Below are 21,302 nucleotides of genomic sequence, written 5' to 3' on the forward strand. Positions count from 1 at the left end.
CTGGTCAGCCCACCTGGTATGCTGAAAGGGGGCAAAACATTTCAAGGAGAATAAGAGAGAATGGGTGGAACTCTACCAGCAAAAACTGCTATATAAAAAGGAAGACTTGTAAAGTAGCTCTATCTTAAAACAGTGGAAGGATAAAAAGGTATTTTGAAGCTTCTTAATTTCTTTTCTGTCCCATTTCCACTAAGAACTATTTTTCTAGAGTGGGAAGGTGCATCTTCTGTTCTTTAACAAAGATTATTGGAAACATGAATTTAAACATGGAAAGTCAATCCAGAATTGCATGAAGGCACCCCAGAGCACCATATAATTGTAAAAATTAAGAATGGAAGAGTCATCTAAATCCATCCTGCTGCCAATGCAGAATAGCTCCCTACAGTATATTTACAAGTTTTTAGTGCCTTGGCTTTGTGCCTCACATGCACCAGAGACATACTTTTAGGCCAATAAAACATCCCTTGTCATGGCTTAATGCTGTAAGAATTAATTCATCACTAATTATTTTTTCTTTTAAAATCCTACTCTTTGGATAGCTGTGACATAATTCTTAACCTGCATTAGCTGAAGAGTAGAAGAAACACACCATTCCCTCCAGCTCCCTGCACATAAAGGACAGATCTTCAAATATGCTTTACTTATCCCAGTTTAATGTTAACTCTCACAGTTGACAGGCCATCTCACACTCCTTAGGATCCAACAGATTCTTCTGGCAGCCTGAGTGAGAGAAAATGCTGTGATTATGAGGGGGTGCTGGTGGGGACTTACTTGACCTCTCTCACTGCTCCTGTTTGGGCACCCCCGGACTACCCTCCAAAAGGACTATTCCTTCCTTTTTATCCTGTTGAAGTTGGAAAACAGGTAATCGTGAAAGTTAGGATTGAATTCTGACAAAGAGAGGCCTGACAAAGTAAAGATGAAGTCTCAACTTAACTGAAATCTAAAAAGGTATGATTTCACTTTAAATAAGTCTCTCTTGGTCTCTCTTGCATACACGCAATCTCAGTGTAAGTGATTTCATCTTTTCTAGTTGAAGGTCAGCCCTTTCAACCCTGTAGCAAGCCACAGTTTCTGCTCTCCTATTAGATCTGTACAACTGGCATCCTAAATAAACCACAAAAGCAAGGCAATTTGAAGTTATTGGATACTTTTATTTTAATGTAGCACCCAGTTTCATATCACATACATGGACATTCTGCAGCTGTGAAAACAAATTGCTTAAATCTGGCTATCTACTTTATAAGTTAAAATTCAAATATTTAGTAGCCTCAGGGTATTTTTTTGTAGATTAACAAGGATAATGCTTGCAATACCATTTTTTTCATACTAAAAAAATCAGTATCAGAATAAAACAAAACACATATGTTCATAGTACATTATCATGAAGATAACTGAACAAAGCTTCAAAATACGTAATTTTTTCTTAAGGGTACTACATCGTTTGGGTTTTATTTCCCTGAAAAAGTATTTTTTCACTTTAGTCAAAAAAATACGTGGCTTCATTAGGACCTCTTTTCCTTCTGACTTTCATAACACCGTGCATTTTCTTGTCAAGGACTATGTGTGCTGAAGGCTAAAGGGCTGATGGTTGTGGAAAATTGACACTCCTCATACTCCGGCTAGGAACTTTTCTTTATCCCACTCTGGGAGCTCAGCTGAGAGAAAAGCAGCTCATACACCAAGGAAAGGTAATTTCCATATTATGTCAATCCTAAAAGCTTTCTGTGAAGAGTTCTGAGTCCCAGCCATCCCTTTGGGGTTGTTTTACAACACAAGCCATCCTCTCCCTGTGCTGGTTAGCCCTGATAGTATCACGCTCTTAATATGTGGATGACAGTTGAACAAGTTCCTCTCCCTGATGTAGCAAAAGAATTCCCAGCAGCAAAACATAAAAACAGTTTGGAGATAATCTTTTGAGTTAAAGGGTATTTGTCAACATACCATTAACAGGGCTGTATTGACCGATGACTGACATTTTTGCTATGTCAGTCACGTGAGAACTCTCTGGAAAGAGATGATATTATTTCCACTGCATCCTAGTATTAATTTAGTGATCAATATCCTCCTCCTAATTATTAAGGATGGCTGTTTGTAATAGGTAGTTTGTTTAAACTGATGCCTCTGAGATGGAAACTGTTCAGCTTGCTTAATACTAGGTCATTATTTATATTTAAAGACTCAATGACAGCTTGACCTACAAAGGTAAAAATCACTACACTTAGTTGGACATTTTCCTTTTTTCACCTGTGAATTACCCTGTATTGAAACAAGTATTTCATAGAAGGTATTAGGTGTAACAAACATGAATGAGTCCACAAAGAAATGTATGATCAAAAGAAAGAACATGAGCACATATTTACATACACACACATACCCAAACTGAAGAGGATCCTTATCTGGGATGTGTAAGAATATTAAATTGTCCAAACTGGGATTGCCGTAGGAAAGTGAACATTTAGGAAGAGGCAGCAGGCCATGGACCCTGCCAACCTAGGGGTCAGCACACCCTGTCGGGTCCGAGGGAGCAGTGTTTTAGCTCCTGTTCCCAGGCAGCCTCCCCTGCTGCAATCCTCTGCTCTGCGTAAATACCTACAGAATCAGTGAATTGAAGAGAGCGAACCCCAAAGAGCAAAAAGGCGCTTCTGCCACCAGTAAGGCTGCAAGCTGGGACAGGCAGGTCCTCATTCCTGTCCTAGGTCAGGCAGACCAAGCACTTGAAAGTTCATTGCTCTCCTGTAGCCCAAGAAAGTATCTTAGACATTAAAAAAAATCAGCTGTGAGATCTCCCATTTTGACCAGATGCTTTGTCTTGGGTCTAGGAGCATCTCCCATCCAAAATTTCATCAAGTAAATGTTTCTGTAAGAACTGATGACTCCTCTGAACCTCCATTTTTCCAATGGAAAAATATTTCTTGAGCAATTTGGTGATACTGGACTTATATGTGAATTTGGACCAGCCAGGATGTATAAACAGTAGCCATGGGCATAGCTGTGCTGAGCAACTGGTTGCCAGAAGCAGTGCCTGTAACTTCCTTATGCCTTCTCCTCTCCCTCTCAGAAGGATAAAAACCCCCCAAAACAAGAGTCACTTTTTCATTTTACATGGAATACCATGATTGCTGAAGTACTGAGACCTACAGGAGAATAATTTCATGCATCATAAATGTAACACATTACCATTTCTCCTTGAATATTTTGCTTTCCTTTCTGCTTTCCTTATAAAGCAGTATATCATCATCATAGCTGATACCACACCAAACAGAATAGAAGATCAGTTAATATTCCAGGCCTTGAAGCCAAGTGGAGCATTTGATTGCACCCCTAAAAATGTAGCCTCAGTGACAGTTAAATTTTAAATTTATTAACTCCTGTGGTAGAGTAATGACTGAGTAAATACTGCCTTGATGGTTATCCAGGTATCCTAATTTACAGTGAGAAGAGAAACCAGAGGTGCCACATGATTATTTCCTATCAAATAGCTATTTTTTAACCAAATGACAGTGCGAGAACTAAAAAGCAAACAAAAAGCATTTAACTTTCTTAAAATCTCAGTAATCATTCAGTGTTACGAACATAAAGAATAAATGATGTTAACTTCTGAACACTACCACTAATAGCAAGAGGATAGCAGTTCTTTTGCAGCTCACAGGGAAAGTTTGCAGTTCTAGTATTTTGTCATGGACTGTGAATGACCATCTCCCTCCAGCTATGGACCAGTCACACAAAAAGGCCCAAATCCAAAGAAATGGCTATTACTGTTGACACTGTGATATTTAGCTGAATTAAAAGCAGTATGTTAAAAAAAACAGACTTTTAGTAACAATTGTGCAAATGCTCATTTTTTCCAGCTTTGAATTTCTGGATCTGTATCACACATCTCTTCAGCAAAAGTAGTCTGTTTAGTCACCTCTTTAGGCATTCATGTTGATGTCATTCTCATTTATCTCTGAGCAAAACTTTTGGCTGCTTGATATCCCACTGCAACCATTGGGTATTTCAAACCTGCTTCTCCTTTCTCCCTGCCCCAGGGCCATCCTCTAGCTACAGGGAGAAAGCATCACCCTGGAAATAGAAGAAAAACGATGCACATTTTTTGAAAGCCAAATGCATACACTTAAATTAGGTCACTGAACAATAGGATATGAAACACATCCAGTGTCATGTTTAAGGTGGCTAGCAGGCAGGTGACATTCCCTTGCAATGAAGCATGCATCATACCGTGAAGGGAGCACGGCTGACATCATTATGCATGAAATTATCTGATATGAGTATTGGCTCAAGAAATTAAACAACATTAGTTGACTGGCTTCCATTGCTAGAACTGAGACCTAATCCAATGACCACTGCATCCACAGAAAAATTCCCATGGAATTCAGTTGGCTCTTCACCAGACCCAGGTTAAAAATTAATCTCTGCTTCTTCATTTAGAAAATAGATGGGCATTAGCAGCTTCATCCTATCAGTAGCACCTCCAGTGAGGTGCAAAGGAACCTTAATGATAGCTTGCTGTAGGAGGCAATTTCCATCACAGCATTTTATAACCTCATATATAGCACTTGTGCAATCTCATTTCTTTTGGAAATACAGTTCTTGTACACATCCTTAGAACAATTCAGCAGCTATTAAGACAAGAAAGCAGACTAATACAAACGTACATAGAATAGCTTTTATAAAAGTGCTGAGCAGAATGCATTTTTAACCTCTTAGTAGAACTACACTGTTGATTTAAAAACAAACAAGAAAGCAATAAACCAATGATCTCAAACATGCTAACAGTTTATAAGGACACTAGCAGTTGCAAGCAAGAGATCAAACACTAGTGGTAGCAAACAGTTATAGCCCCCCAAAAAAGATTTTTTTGTAATTTCCAAAATAATCAAATTTTAACACTTTTTACTGCTCTTTCATATGATTTGTTACTTATAAAATACAGTTCCTCTAACATTAAAATACATCCGTGATTGAATAATAAACAGTATTAAGAAAATAATTATCTGACGTGATTGCAGATAAAGACTCTGTACGTCCAGTAAGTTTTATTCTTGGTTTTACTTTAAACCCATAGATACTCTGCCATGATATACTCCTACAGGAATAAGTAACATCCAGGAACCCATCTCAGAGAATGAGTTTTAAACAAGAATTCTGGAATTATGTACCTCTTAATAACTGCAGCAAGAGGTGCTCCAACAATGTATATAAATCAGGAATTCTTTACATAAATAAAATACTCTTAGGCTATTCATTTCAGTGGCAAACTGCATTTACATGTTAGACTGGGAAGAGGGTGGGAAAAGGGTAAACCATCCCCCACTCAGAAATATCCTACAGTTTGATATTTATTTTCTATACCTTCTTCATCTGCAAAGGCGAACTTGCACAGTAGGGCACAAAGGAGACCTGACAACCTATTCTTCCCCACTGCCATCACCCCGGTGAAAACTTTACCCAGTTGTGCTGTGCTCCTATTGTTGTAAGACTCTTGGCACAAGTGTTCTCTTCCTGCCACTGAATAACGTGCCGAAGGTCATAAGACTGTTACAGGACGTAGCTGCTCCAGCTGTGTTTCCAAGGCAATTCGTTCCTTGTGAACTTCCTGGAGCATGGAGAGAGATGCACTGTAACTTTTGCGACACTCACATGCACAACCCCGCATTAGTAAAGAGCTGTCTGGTAAACCACTAGCATTTATGAGAAACTCAAGGCTTTACTGTTTATGTACGTAAACACTCCTTGTAGTCTCAAAGCATCGTATAAACACCAGACAACTGCTCTTCACAACAGTCTACTGTCTCTTTTTTCATATTTGAGCAATATGGAGCTTAAATTGCTTGTTCAGGTGATAACAGCGGGGAGTAGCGATCTACTGGCCAGCAGCATAGCTTGGGTTGCAGTGAAGGGATTTTTACTCCAAGAAAATCATGTTATTCTTGAAATCACATTTCTTTCAAAACTGCTTTGTAAAAATTTTTGGTGCATAGAACCAAACTCTTTCATTTTGGAAATTACAAGACTTAGCCTTGCTAAAATGAAAGAGGCTTTACAATCTACTTCTTTGACAACTGCAGCAGTAAGAACCTCAGTCTCTGTCAGAAACTGCTAAAGCTTTCGGGACCTGTGATCCCAGGAAAACCTCTCTCCTAATCTCTAGGCTGCTCCTGTGCTGAGGTGCACTCAGCTTTCGCTGAACTCCTGTCAAAGGGCTCCCTGGGCCATGTGGGTAGTCGGGCTGACCTGCAGCTCCTAAAAGCACTAATATCCTCATCCGGGCAGGCTCAGAGCCCTACCCCGGGAGCCCAGCTGATGTCTGTGCCCTCAGAAGAGCAGGCAGGGCTCCACTCGAAAGCTCCTCACGTTTCAGTGCAAGTTCACTGAGGGTGAGGTGTTCCCATAAAGTCTTCTGCTTTCCATAAGAACAGCAAAGCTCCATTCCACCAGAAAATTTCCAGCCAGCAATTTGACCTGAAAGACAACTTCAGTTTTCTGCTCTTGTGTGAACTTGGGCAAATCTCTCAGTCTTTCTGTGTCTCCTTTGCCCTGCTGTAAAATATAGCTAACAACACTGGCCTATTTCATGATGGATTGGGAGTGTAAGCACACTCAAGATAGTATGGAGGCAGATAAGATTACAGATAATCTGAGCAAAATATAATATGCTGTCATTAAAAGCTTTCATCCCCATGTTTATTCCAATCACTGTCCTATATTTTGCTATGATTTCAGTACAGAGCATCCACCCTGCATCACTCTAGGGAGATCCTTGAAAATAAATTCAGAAATTACATTAAAGAAAAATTGAACATGGAATCAGACTTTCATCTTGACTGAAGAAAAAGTTTAACTGGGGGTATCAAGGATAGAGACTGGGATAGGAAATGAGGAATAATACAGAATAGAAATTTCTCAGGGCACAGAGGGATATGCTGAAGAAAGCTAAAAGGAGGCCAACTCAGTGCAAACCACTGCAGGTTTAAGCAGGACAGAAGAAGACCAGTTCTGGTCACAGTGTCCCATTTCCAGGCCATTCAGAACTGGAAGTGTTGTGGACAGTTAGACATTTAGCTCTCAACCCTCAATAACAATGTACGATTAGTGACTGATGTCAGTAGTCCTAGAAAGAACCCTGTAACACGAGTTCACCTCTCCATACCAGTGAAAGCTGCAGGAGATAAAAAGTTGAGATTTGTAACACCTTTGGTTTGGGACAACAGAAAAAAACAGTGCTTATATTTATAAGAAAGTAGCCCTTTGGAACACTTCAAAATACAAGCACGGTTCAGCCAGATCACCGTCTGTCTGAATTCACACTGAATGCCTGACTCCTGGAATCAATGTCTATGCAGCAAAAGTGATCAGAAAAAATGAAAGCTATGCTTGAGTTGCTCATCTGCCCTAGGTGATACCATCACATTATCTAAGCTTTTCAGAAGCATAAACGTACTGGCAAGATAGCTGTATGCACACAGGCTATGGCTCTCCCTAGAAAGTCTCATTCTAGCCACATGTGATGTTAGCTACTCTCTTCCAGAGAGCAGGGAATAATGCAGTAGGTTTCATCTGAAAAATGAACAAGATTCTCTGCTAGAGGTGACACATAACTGATAGCTGGGAGCTTTGTCATTATGATTTTTCAATGCATTCCTTACCTTCAGCTGCTGCTGGAGCTCACTATTCAACCTGGCTAGCACAGCATTGGCTTCTTTGTTTCTTCGTATGGCAGTCTGAATAGCCCTTTTCTGCTTGGAAGACTGTCTGCCAGACAGATAAATACAAAACATTTCAATTAGGAGCCTCAATAGCAGCTGATGCCAAAAGACCAACCATCCATTTTGTGTCTCTATACACACTGGACTACACTTCAAGGACAAGGTACAAACTACTAATCTAAGGAACAAAAATGTAACACTGAAATCAGATGGCTGAATCAGGTGGACTGCTTGAAAGTAAAATGGTCACACTTGTTAAGCTGAATGACAAAAACATTCTAGGCTGTCTCAATTATTTTAAAATCACTGGAGTCTGATTCAGCCTAAGAATAATCCTTGCATAGTACTTATTGCAGAATCTTTGCTTTAGATCTTTTCAATCAGTAGAGGCTAACGATTCATGAGTGGTTAACAGAAAATATAAAAATCATTTTATTTGGAAATTAAGGACATCTGCATGAAAATATTGTCTTAGATTTTTCAGGGCACAGCTGACTCTGCTGCTTCTTCACTTGAAAAATTAATCTTTCTTTTTTTCAAAGCAGTCACTTCCATGAAACCATCTGATGTCACAAACAGAAACAGGTAGATGAATTATGGACTTCCCTCCTCTTTTGCTGCCTAAAGAAAGATTTTCTTCCTGTTATTATTGCTCTATAGTCCATGCTAAGTGGTTTGGAGCAAATTACAGTTAAGCAGACTGGTAGAAAAAGAGACAGTTCAGTACATAAGGACCAACTTATTCTAAGAAACAGAGGTAACAACAGGAAAAAGGAAAGAAAACATAACATATGGGCTGAATAAGCAAACCCTCTTCTAAATAGATTATTTTAAAGTTTTACATGAGACATCAACAACTGTTTAATGACAACATAGTTTAAAACAGATGCCCTACCTAAATAACTCCATAGCGGTACACAGTCCCCATTAGCTCTTTTCCTAAACAGAGCTGATGGCAGTGATCTTTGCAACAGAACCTCCATTTCTTAAAACAGGATGGTCTTTATGCTATTATCTTCCAGCAAACTGCTATTTTTCTGCTTAACTATTTTGCTTCAAACCTCTCTCCATAGGCTCCAGAGTAATAATGATAAGGGGAAAAACACAAAAACCAAAACAAAACAGAGTGCTATATCCCCACCATCATTTAAACATTTTAGGAAAGATGTAGACAGGAGAGGATTAAGTTGAAAAGTTAACAAATGTTATCTTTCTTTGAACCACTATGGAATATGCACTCCCAAAGCACAAAACAGCACTTTAAGGGCATCCTAGAAGTTCTATTATTTAGTCTGATCTCCAATTACGAAGCATAGATTCAGGCTACCAATAAAGTTTGCCAAGAACTGCTTGACTGATTTAGGCAGTGTGGGTTTGTTTCAGATTGAGCTAATGTCTTTGAAAGGCTTTGAGTGAAGGCAAGCCATAATGTTTGTATGCTGTTTCAGTTGCGGGAGATGTATAGGCCCTGATGGGCTTCAAGGGCCTTCACTTGCCATGCCTCAGTAGTATAGCCCCATCCACATGGCTATTTAATAAATATATGCTGAAATCCCTAGAACTCTTTCTTTGTGACAGCTTCAACAGTTACATTTATGAGAGCAAAATAACACACACTGCATTTGGCAATTATTGGATCATCACATGAAGTCTGTGAAGTCCCAGCTCATACCAATGGCAAGCTCATTTCTAGCATTCCTTGCTATGGAGAAATATCACAAGGGTATGACCAATCTGGAGCATTTTATGATTCCATTTCCTGCACATTTAACTGATTATATCTGTCAAAATGAATGAGCAAAATTCCAAAAGACTTGTGCAAGGTAAAAACACACACCCAAAGAGTTAAAGAGAGATCTTTGTTAGAGATGTTGGCTGAGCAACAAGGCTTGATCTTCAGGCATGTTTACTAGGTAGGGAGGTGGGCAAATCAGTATATTTTGAAGAGGCCATCTATCAAATATTACCAGCTTTCAGTCAGTACAGACTTGGTCTGTATCTGAGTGTACAAATACAGATCCAAGAGGCCTGTATCTCATGATGAATTTGCAAAACCAGAAGTCTTAAGCACAAGATTTATGCAAAAAGCAGCCCCAGTTACATCAGATCTTATGGTGCAGTTTGACATGCTTGGTATGGGTTTTTACTTTTGGACTGGGAGGTGAGGCTTAACTGCTGGCAAAGAAGAAGTCACATTTATGGTGGGAGAAAGCTCGGGGTTCTCCAGCGCCTGCGTCTCAGGCCGGAACTTCCTGCGGACGGGTTTGGAGGGCGGCTGAGCAAGCACAACCTCCTGGAAGGGACAAGCACAGCAAGGTTAAGTCAGGCCATAGGTGTCCAGTCGCTAAGCCTGAGAAGACACAGAAATAGCTGATGTTTAACTTAAGATTTCATAATTTAAAGAGGTACAGAGCTTAACTTAAATTTGGTAAAGGCCTCTTGGATTTTTTGACTTTGTTCAAAGAAACAATAACTCTTACAACCCCCTAATGAATGAAACTATTATACTAGTGTATTTTCTTCATCTGGATTACAGACTCCTCAAAACTGGACTGTATAGCTCTATGTACAAACACATGCACTAGTTCCCAGTTAGCTCAAAAGCATTTAAACCAAAATAAGATTTACTTTTAATTGCACATGTTTGGTAAGAATCAATAATCAATCACTTGCACCCCAATTTACTGCCTCAATGCCTCACTCTTTGGCATGGATTCTCTTCCTTCTCTTCTCCTACTCTCTTACATGAAGCAGCACTGAAACTAGCTTAGAAAAATATGTGTGTAAAATTATCCATACAAAATTAACATGTTGAATGTGTAGAAGATCAGCTTTTTCTCTTGACAGTTTACATTGAAGAGATAATCTGACTCACAGGTAAAATAAAAAGTCTTGGATTTTTATGCCTTTAACAGTAAGAAGAGTTTTCACTATTTTAAAGTAAGATAGCCTTTCTTTAACAATGAAAGTAGTTTAAAACTTTATAGCTGCTTCGGTACTGCAATATAAATATGCTACTTTTCAGTGAATTTTATAAGATCTCTTTTACAAGGGATATAACTATTATTGCCCCATTTCATCAATGAGAAACTAAAACTCAAAAACATGGAGTGACTTGACAAAGGCATTTAGTGTCACAGTCAAGAACAGAACCCAAATTTTATCATCACTCGGGCAATGCGCCTTTTGCTGGGCTAGACTATCTTACTATGTTTTGGCCAAATGCTAATAAAATAGGAAGAAATTAAATGAGGTGCCCTACTTTGAACTGAGCCAGCAGTCATAAGAAAAAAATCCTGAAGTATTGAGCCTGACTCAGCAGACGAGATTACTATGAGCGATACAGAGTGAAAACAACATAAATCCACCAATAATTAGAATTAGAAGAATTAGAATTATTAGAGGAATTAGAATTGTAAGGGACAAGGAATTTTGATATTAAAAAAAAATTACTAACAGTTCCATCATTACTTGAAAAATAATTTTAAAACATTATGAGATCTTTTGCTCAGGACACCAGCACATCAACACTGCATAAATCTCGTACAATACTGTGCTTAGAAATCCTATGCTTATGTGTAGCTGTCTGTAAAGATGATGTAGAGCAAGCGAGGAACTTGTGCATGACTTCTACAACTATAAACTGGTAGGATGCCAAACACATAATCCCCAACTACCTTAAACCACCAAAAAACTCCAAAATTCATAGGGTAACTCCTTCCCCATTTCAAACACAATACTGGAAGAAATGCCAGTTCCTAAAATCAGACCCTTCCACAGGGGGTCTTTGACAGACTGCTGTTGCACCAGTCCTTTGAAGGCCACAGTCAGCATATCACCCACAATCCGCAACCTGTGTCCCACAGCCTGTGGCTTGTCTATATTTTAGGGAGTGAGCTGGGAAGACAGCAACTTTGAAGTAGGTGGACCACGAGAATTAAATTTTCTCAGGAGGGGTGCAAAGCAGAACAAGGAAAATATGCAGCTTGGCTCGAAGTAGCAGGCCGTGGACACAAGTGGAGCAAGGACGCTGCCTGAAAAGCCCTATCGTACAGAGGAAAATGATGTTGGGGCATTTGCCTGTGCCCCCCTGTCAGGGCAAGAAGTGTAATGATGCTCCCTGGGCAAGGTATTTGCCAGATATAGCACCTGCCAACACTTCTTGCCTGAGCTGAGCAAAGATTTTGCAGGTGCTCCCTGGCTGCAGTAGGGGCTGGGGGCAATCTCCAGTTGCCCTCTATCAAAAATCTGTGGGAGGAGGCAGGGGCAGTGTGAGCAGAGCTAGGAAAATGCTTGCCTAAGGCCACTCCATCCATGAGTGAGGCTCTGTGAAGACTGTCATTGCAATTTTAGTGATTAATTTATACAAATTATATGCTTATACAAAAACATAATAGAAACTGTATGTCTTAAGCAAACATTTGAGGAAATCTCTCAAATTCTACAGACATTTAGTAGCAGATTCTGACCTCTAGCAAACAGGTGTGTTTATATGGGATCAAAACTGAATCTTTAATAACCAGAAGCAAGCGTGTCAGAATTTGGAAGAATTACAGTGAAACAGGGGTCAAACACAATCAAATACTTTTTTGTCTTCCCTAAGGCTCCATGAGTCCCTACTGATTTGAAACAAAGGGCAAGCTGCCTTTCTTAAAGCACACACATTGATGTGTACGTACTAAGACCTTGCTTAATGATTTATCTGAGCTGATGTCACACATGATCCCAGTTCTCTCTAGTGTCTTGACCTCCAGAGAAGGTAAACATGTAAAAATGTAACCCTAACCCTCAGTTTAATTGCTTTAAAACCTAAAACAACTACATTTGTTGATGAAGGCAAATCACTCAACAATGAAACAACATGTGCAGGTCTCACCTTCTTTGTTGAACTGTTTTCTTCTGTCTGTGATGGGGCTCTATTCATCTGAGGATGTAATTCAACCTCAGATACTTGCTCTGTCTGTAACAACAAATCAGTCATTGCTACACCCAGAAAATGACTAGCAGTCACATACAATAAAGTCAATGAAAGGAAACATTATACACAAAGGAAAAGTTACCTTAACAATTCAACAGCGAGTGAAATAGAGATCCAATGTGACAGCTGAATGGATGACATATGTCTTTTGTAGATTTTTAATGAAACTATTTTCTTTCTTTTTATTGTGATAGGAAAACAAGAGAAAAGCTTTTTTCTGTGAAATGTTAGGAACCATGTCTCTGAATATAAATGACCTAGTGCCCAGGATATCTTCTAGAGTTACCCTTATCGCCTAAGTACTCAGAGAAAAAACTAAGGCCTGGGGCAGGGTGGGGAATAAAAGCTGGAAAGATCTTGGTTGCACCTTGTCACCTTATCATCTCCTGAAACTGATGAAAATTCATTGGACTAAGCCTCTGTCTTTGAAGTATGCAAGGCTGGAGTGAGAAAGTATGAAATATACCAAAAATTACAATAAAGTTACTAAAAATACAAGTCCTAAAAGAAGCCAAATAATCTCCTTCCTTCCTTCCCAGGTTTCAAACAGAAATCTAGGCTAAGACTTCAAACATGGGTCTACCCTTAAGGCAGACAAAACACTCTGCCTCCAATACGTCTGCCAAAGAAAGTTAAAATGGAGCGTAAATCCTCTTCTTTCCCTGCCTCCAAATCTTCCCGTATCTTTGTAGTTTGCTTTACCAGGACATGGTGCAGCATTTCTGCTAAGGAAGGGTACCAGGATTTGGAGCTATCTGTCCCTGGGCATACTATGACAAACTCGGTATGAACGTTTTCTGTAGAGAAGCGACCAGGTGGCTCTTCAAGAAGGGGAGGGAGGGAAGGAGTGGGGAGGCAGAGGACACTCAGCCCCCACAGACTGCCTCTTCCGCTCTTTCCCAGCTTCTGTGAGGATGGAGCCCAGCTGACAAGGGCCCCCAGGCAGGATAGGCAACCTGCCATCATGCTCTTTTCTCAGAAATGGCTCATTTCTACAAGAATAAAAGTTTGTGGCTAAAAAAAGCGCAAGGTAAAACTCAGAACTTCAGTGGGGCCAAAATTTTAGCCATAATAATAACCTGTCATGCACTGGAGAGTCTAATCTCCTGTTGCTTAGACTCATCAAGTTCTGTAGCAGTCACAAGTTTCACAGTGCTTAATCGTAAGTTTAAAAAAAATGACAGAATGTACAGAATTTGGTATGTTTTAAAAAAGGAGGGACTTTTTTTTATAACATTTCCATTTCTTTCATAACAAAAACAATAAGAGCTCAACAAAAAGCTGCAGGGGAAAAGGAGTTCTGTCAGGCTACTGCTGTTCTTCAACTATACAATGTTGAACATGTACACAGAGGAGTGTGATTTGTGATCTTTTTTTAAATGCACGTGAAATTCCTCTGGAGAAGAGGAAAATGTGTCTTGGCTGATGAGATTTCTCTCCCACTCTTCTAACTGGGCTGTATCTGTAGTGTTATCTGATGCTAAAAAATAAGTCTACTGTAATTTTCCAGTAGTTTTAAAACACTAATATTTTAAATATTTGGATTTTAATAACTACTGGCTTTTAGCAATCCAATTCTGGAAACCATTTCACGGATTGAAGAGTTTCTGTTACAATCAGTGATTTCTGTTGCATGCAGGAGAGTGAAATGGAAAAAAGCAATCTTCTGTTCTGTCTACAAAAATCAAAGATCTTTAAAAAAGCATATAATGCAACACAGCACTTCTTTATTAGCAAGCTGAATAGCCCATAAAATCAGTGATTTCTAGGACTACTTTCTATATACTTGAAAAAAATCAAGGTTCTAAGCACTGGTAACAGTAGTCTGGCAAAGTCTATGAGGCCTCCATGAATGATTTGGGGCAGCAAAGCTCAAATACCTTATAGAGTCACACAGTAAATTTGGTCCCAATATACATCCTTTTGACAAAGCATTCATTTAAGGGGATTAAGAGTAAACACAGCCTTTCAGCAAGCCATGCAATACATATACTATACGCACTTCACCATACAGCTTTGCTGCCAAACACAGTGTAACGACAGAGTTAACTGAGAACCGGCTCTGAATGACCTACCTTGGACAGGGAGCACTAGATACCCCTTCAAACCTGGCCAGGCAGTTTCTGGTGCCCAAACTAAGTTATTTTGAGCTAGTGCTCAGGGAACCCTTCTTGGTGCCACATTGTGCGACATATCCTGAGCATTATTTAATTTCTGTTCTAGTTGCAGTCAACATTAAACCTTGCATGCAAGGCAAGAACACAGCATCTAATTCCACCGAATGAAAGAGAGACATGGAACTTGTGTATGTTCATAGGTTAAAAGGTAACTTCTCAAGAACCAGCCTAACCAAGTAATACAGAAGTGACTAACAGACTTGTACTCCACAATGTCAATTACAAGCAAACAGGAAAACAGAAATCAGAATAAGGTAATACGACCTGGAGGGGGGGAAAAAAAAGAAAAAAAAAGCCCAACTTGACCAAAAAAACGGCCTCATTGGAGGAGAGAATATTATTTTAAATGGAAGAAAACTGAAATGGAAAAAAGGACAAACTTTGTGTCCTGGTAGAAGCAAATATAAAAGAGAGTGCTGTTGCTGATGCCAAAAGGGTAAGATTTCAAAGCTTCCAACAATCCACTATCACAGTCCCTAATGGTGCAGCATGTATTTCTTACTGGCTGAGTGTGGAGATGTGGCTGGCAGCCTAACAACCGTGACAACTACAGGGCTCTCATACCCGCTGGCTTAGGCTGGAGCCATGGGGCTGGCTGTTATTCCCTGCTGTCAGGACAGTGAGGACTACCTCAACCAGGTATGCAAAGCTCAGCAGCCTGGACAGTGCAGGAAGACAGTAAAATAAAGAAAGAGCTACAGTTGACCAGAAAAAAAAAAAAAAAAAAAAAAGTCCTACCAGTTCTGGTGAGGCAGTCCATGAATAATGAATAAAACCAAGTGACTGCCATGTCCCTAAAGTGCCACCTAGTGGCACATAGAACAAGCCATTTCTGAGTTTTGCTTAGAGTGCAAAAAATAGCTGCCTTCGTATTCAGTGCTTGTAGACTGAACCTGTGGTTCAGATTCATTCACAGGGTGGGCAGACAAATACCCAGAGAGAGTGAGACATACTTCCTTGGAGCATCCCTCTCCGCTCTCACACAGAAGCCTGGTCTATGCATCAGTGATTTGCAGTATTTGATGATACAGAAAAATCTGTATGCTGCTGCTGCAGTGGATTTTGTTCAGGGGCTGACACCATTTAACCCAGGCAAAAATCTTCTATATAACTGCAACCTGTGTCAATGCAAAGGTTTTCTGATACAGCTAACCCAGCAAGGCTTTAGAGGCTTTATAAGTACTCTTACAATCTGGTGTCTCTCCACGCTGTCCCCATGCAGATTTTAAAGGAAAAATCCTCCAAGGGGATATTGGAAATTTCCACTTGTAATACCGTGAGATTTGGGAGCCTGAACTTTCTCCTTAGGAAGACATCTACTACCTTGCTGACTACTGAAAATACATGCAGAACATTCCAAAGAAGGAGGGTTGAAGCATCCCTCCACAGGGAGGGAATGGGGCTAATACTCTTAGACATAACCTGGCATTGATAATGGTGTATCACTCCTCCTCCTTTTTTTTTTTTTTTTTTTTTTGGCAGAGGGATCCTTCACAGATTTCCTTCCCATCACTGCTTTGGACAGGGGGTGAAAGACAGTCCCTATAGCCTTTTGCTGACGGTAGAGCGAGACTGATTCCAAAATATTCCTGTCTGAGCTCTATAGTGGTGTATAAGGAAAAAGTGATCCAATTAAAGTAGGTTCCCTTTATTTAATCCTACTTCTTGGTTGTTCTTATTGCATGCTTAGTATTGAGGAACTCATTTCATTCAGAAACAGCAAATAAGCTTCCTCCAGCACAGTGGTAAAATGTCCTAAAGAAATGTTTCTCTAATCTTGAAAACTTCTCGCCATTACAGTAGGGTTTAAAACTCTTTAACATTGGTTTATAAAACTTTGGAATCTAACCCCTGTTATGCGTATACTGCTTATGCAATATGGTCTTCTAAAGGAAAAATCAGTTACAGTAGTATAAAAGTACTTAAATGGAAGCCTCAGATTTTTGAAAAGAGTAAGATAATGAATTACTTTACAACTAGTTCTTCACTTATATTTCTAGTTTTTTTTGTGTAGCAATGCTGGATTACATGTAGATTTCATGCCCACTTTTCAAGACAATCCCTAACTGATCTTCAACTACAGGTGGTCTTCATGGAGCTTTCATATTTCTGTTACAGCATTTTTGCAAGAGGTAAAGCATGTATTCTGGATTCAGTCTTGCCCATATTTATGCTCCATGGTAACTTTACACATGGAAATAGTCCCATTATAGTCAATGGCACTACTCACAGGAATTAAATTATCTCTGTGCATTCACTGAAATAGTCCATAATCATTACTTACAGTGCCACTGCTTAGATTTGCAAAAATGTATTGAGAACAGCTTATCTACAAGAAAAAGCAGGATACTAAATAGGATTATTGCTCAGGATGTGCCCATTGCAATCTTTTATCAACTCTACATAAGTTCATTTAAGAGGTATTTTTCTCCTTTCTAAACATTCATATTTTTGTGTCTAATGGCAATTTCTAAGAAGTCAAGATGTCTCAATTCCAGTTTTTGTGACTCTAGTGTATACCACACTGAATCATCAATTCTTTTCTATTGCCTGTTAAAGAAACTGAAAATGATAAGACAGACAGAAAACCCATAGGGATGCAAATGCAACAAGGTGCCAGGGTCTTAGTGTGCTGACTGCTTTCTCAGCACTGTGCAGCCCTGAAGTTTTGATAAGCTTTCTTTTCCTGAGCTATCTGAGGGCTAGTGATAAGGTTTAGGAAAAAGGCAGTAAATATAAATGAACTGCTGCAATGTTTAGCCCATTCGCAAGGAAAGAACAGGACCCAGATGGAAGTATTAACAATCTGTTTCAATACTTCCCTTCTACTAAACCAGATTAGCATAAGCTAGAAAGGGGTATGTGCATTCCACTAGAGATACAGGCATTGGATTTTTGGGTGTGTGTTTTTTTTTAATAAATATGAAGCCAAATTCAAAAACTATTACAACATATTTTCATTAAGATATTTGCCCTTCTCCCACCCTCCCAGAAACCTCTTTAGAAAGTATTTTATGGTATCCATCAACTACTCCCCAAATTCAATTCTAACTGTGCGTTACACCACTTCTTAAATCATAATTTATTTTGTCTGGCCGTTTTAGATTTAATATATAATTTTCATGACAGAGGAGGATAATCCACTTGTATTATATTAAAGTCGCAGATGGCAAAATCTTTTATGTTACAGAAGACTTTTAGTTTTATTACAGACTTTTCCAGTATCTAATACACTGATTATACAACATACATTAATCTGCAGCCAAAACAGTGGAGTTTATTAAAAAAGCAACAAAAAAACCCTTTTCTTACACACTGGTTGTAAACACAAGCTAAAAAAGTATTTCTTTGGTTTAATATAAAGGTTATCTGGAATAATATAAAGGTTGTCTGGAAAAATACCATCATATATACACAAATAGGAGGCTGCCAAAAGCAAAATTTCTTTTTTCTTTTTTTTCTGCAAAAAAAGTTCCTTCCCATAAAGCTCCAGGTGCCCTGCCAACACTTGAAATTCCTCACATAATTTTACAGTGTAAGAAGGCACCTCAGCTGGCTAAACACTTTCTGAAAACAACCCCCGTAACAGAGATAAGCAAACCCTATCCCATCCTCTATTTATCTCAAGCTTTATCCAAATGTCTGTAAAAACAGAGCACAGAACATATCCTGGGGACCAGCAGATGTGGGTTGCTTTGGCCAGCATAGGGGGGAAAAAATCCAACACTCAAGGAAGCCTTGTCAGGATTTCCAATTTTAACTATGACTGAACAGTACTAAAACATGAAAATAATCATCATCCTCATATATAAAAAACCTGATCCAAAGACCATTACAGAAAATGGAATATTTCTGTGGTCTTAAATAGTCCTTGGTGAATTGATTGTGGATGACAAGGGCCGGACAATCTGCAGAGGCTTTGCCTAACCATTAAGATATTCTGGTATCCAAAGTTTTTGCCCAAAGGTCTCTGTAAATGCTGAAGTGCTTTTTCTTGCTCAGGCACAGCACTGCTGCCTCTGCAGCTTTGTATTCCTGCTGTCTCCAGCGGGTGCCAAATTCTTAGGTATTGAGACAGCGTTGCTATGTTTACAGCAGTAAACCACTCTGAGCAAAGGAGCGTTACTGGGAACTGGAACTTAATTGTCTACACCATTAAATTGTTAGAGTAGTCCTGGGCTTGATTTTGGCCCGGACCAACAAGCGCTCTCAAACAATTCCCAGGCAAAGCCAGGAGTTGGCACAGGGGCCAGGACCGGCTCCCAGTGCAGACCTTGCATGCGGCCATCCTGTTCAGGAGGCGAACGCTTTTCGGCAACATGGATGCGAGCTATTCTGTGCTTCTTGGCCTCAGTGCCAGAGATCAGTGTGGGCATATTTAATTCACTATTACAGACACAGCCTGAATGCACCCAACACTTAATGCCTCTTTGTGAATGCAGCAGAACAGGGAGGCATGTTAATAAAGACAATTTCTTGAACCAGGTCCCAATTTTCACTTGCGATTTTTAATGATGAATGGTCACAAAGCTTCAAAGAATTAGGAAGTATCAAGTAACAGTGTGAGAGCTGAATATTCAATATGTTAAAAAGAATATTATTTTAAGCTTTCAAACAAAACCAGGTGCCTATAGCTGGGAAGTGTGACCCCACAAGTGTCATCCCTCACAACACTTTGAGACCTTAGCACAACAGTCTCCATGATTTCATTGAATCAATAATTTCTAATGCTAATGATGGTCACTAAATTGACAGTCTAACTGTGAGTTCATATAACATAGTGAGATTTTCATCTTTAGAACTGCAATGCACTCAAGATACTTCAGTTTGACAAAGTCAACAAATGCCTATCTACTCCACTTCACTTGAAGACTGTGCTTCAGTATGTAACTTTTCCAGTGCTTGTCAAAACTGCCAGTATGGAACCAAGGGGAAAACGAGGTTCCAAGGTACTCTAGAAATAAACCCCAGTACAAATCAGTGTTAATTTACAAAACCAACAGGCTTAAAATTTAGACTCCGGGAGAAGAGACTAGGAACAAGTTTTTTCAGCCAAGATATACAGTTATCTTCCAGTCCCACTGTTTTCCAATCTCCTTATATAGCACAGGCAAGATTGAAGATGTAACAACATTACTGGACAGGAAGGTACAGAAATAGAGTCATTTAAATAAAAGAAGGTTGATCTAATTGCAGAATGTTGCAGATAGTTAGCTGACGTTGGATAAAATCCTGAAGAGTTATATTTGCTCTTCAGTGTTCATCCACAATTCCTATTAACATAAATATGCTACTCGGTCTCCCATAGTAAGCAGCTGTGGTAAACGGCTTCTGTAGGCTTAAAAGCCAACAGCAATAAAGTATTATTTTGGTTTCCATTAAAAAAAATAACAGAGGCTTATTTGAGATGTGCATACGCATGTTCAGTTCCAGTTCAGCTTCAATGGAATGTTATTCATGTGCATCCAAAGTTATTTTCTGCTTGAAATTTGTGTCACTGAAAATCAGCTGTGTACGCTGTTGCCTTCCTATCATGATTCCTACTGTCTATAAGTTATACAGATATTCCATGTAACCCTGGGGCAGCACAAAGTTTTGGAGCCACAGTGATTTCATTTTGCCTTGATGACTTACCTTTACCAGTGAGTGAGGAACACAGGACCAGAATAAAAAGACTTGGGACACTGAATCTGGTTCTCTACAAGCCAGACAATAGCAGAAATTTCGAAGAGCTATAGATTGTCTGTTCTATGTGACATCACTCATGGAGCCAAACAAACTAAAGACTTGCAGCCTTTTTTTTTTCTTGAACAAGAAAAAGCCATAACTATAGCATGCCATATGGAGTGAGGAAAAGAGGTGAGGACATTGCCAGTGTCCTAAGTCTGTGCAATAACTTGGAGCATATTACACACTTATGGTCAGAAAGAGAAGGAAAACACATGCTAATTATTCTTAAATACAAGTAGGTACTACAGACTTGCTAAGTGTGACACGTCACTAGGGATTCATTGCTGAAGTTATACATGAATGTACACACAATAGTAAAAAGAAAATACTTCAAAATAATGTATTATCCAAAACAAAACTCTAGTCTGTGTATCAGCCTTTTTCCATGCAAAGTCTTTCCAAGTGACTTTCACAGAATTTAGACAAAACTGAACTGCCTTTAAGAGAAAAGCACTAAGAATTGAGGATTTTAATAAAGCATTTCATTCTGCATTTCACAACATCTTACTGGAGACATCAATTCAAAATGGCTTGCAGAGCACTGTTATGGGATGTAATTTGGATAAAAGATGCTAAATTGGAGATAATGGTCTATCATGATACCTCTCCATATTATGTCAACTTGCCTTTTGTCCATCTTTATTTATAGTCATTCCAGGGACCTCAGATAAAAGCATCACTGCATTAGAAAAACATCTGGTGAAAACC

The 21,302-nt window shown here is 39.2% G+C and overlaps 1 protein-coding gene across 8 annotated transcripts in view; it reads right to left on the bottom strand.

Moving 5' to 3' along the window:
* Positions 1 to 1,133: 1,133 nt before the first annotated feature.
* REPS2 (RALBP1 associated Eps domain containing 2) overlaps positions 1,134 to 21,302 on the bottom strand; it is a 106,145-nt gene continuing 85,976 nt past the window's right edge. For 5 of the 8 annotated variants that reach the window (XM_064499645.1, XM_064499660.1, XM_064499630.1 and 2 more), the window contains 4 exons: positions 12,586 to 12,669; positions 9,857 to 10,002; positions 7,650 to 7,755; positions 1,134 to 5,599 (listed from right to left, as the gene is read on the bottom strand). In XM_064499645.1, the coding sequence (XP_064355715.1) occupies positions 5,531 to 5,599; positions 7,650 to 7,755; positions 9,857 to 10,002; positions 12,586 to 12,669 (405 nt within the window). In that variant the 3' untranslated portion in view covers positions 1,134 to 5,530. The remainder of the gene's footprint in view (positions 5,600 to 7,649; positions 7,756 to 9,856; positions 10,003 to 12,585; positions 12,670 to 21,302) is intronic. The other 3 variants (XM_064499643.1, XM_064499653.1, XM_064499649.1) reach the window with 3 other exon arrangements.

Source organism: Dromaius novaehollandiae, chromosome 1, assembly GCF_036370855.1.
Source record: "Dromaius novaehollandiae isolate bDroNov1 chromosome 1, bDroNov1.hap1, whole genome shotgun sequence".
In the NCBI taxonomy this organism is placed as follows: domain Eukaryota; kingdom Metazoa; phylum Chordata; class Aves; order Casuariiformes; family Dromaiidae; genus Dromaius; species Dromaius novaehollandiae.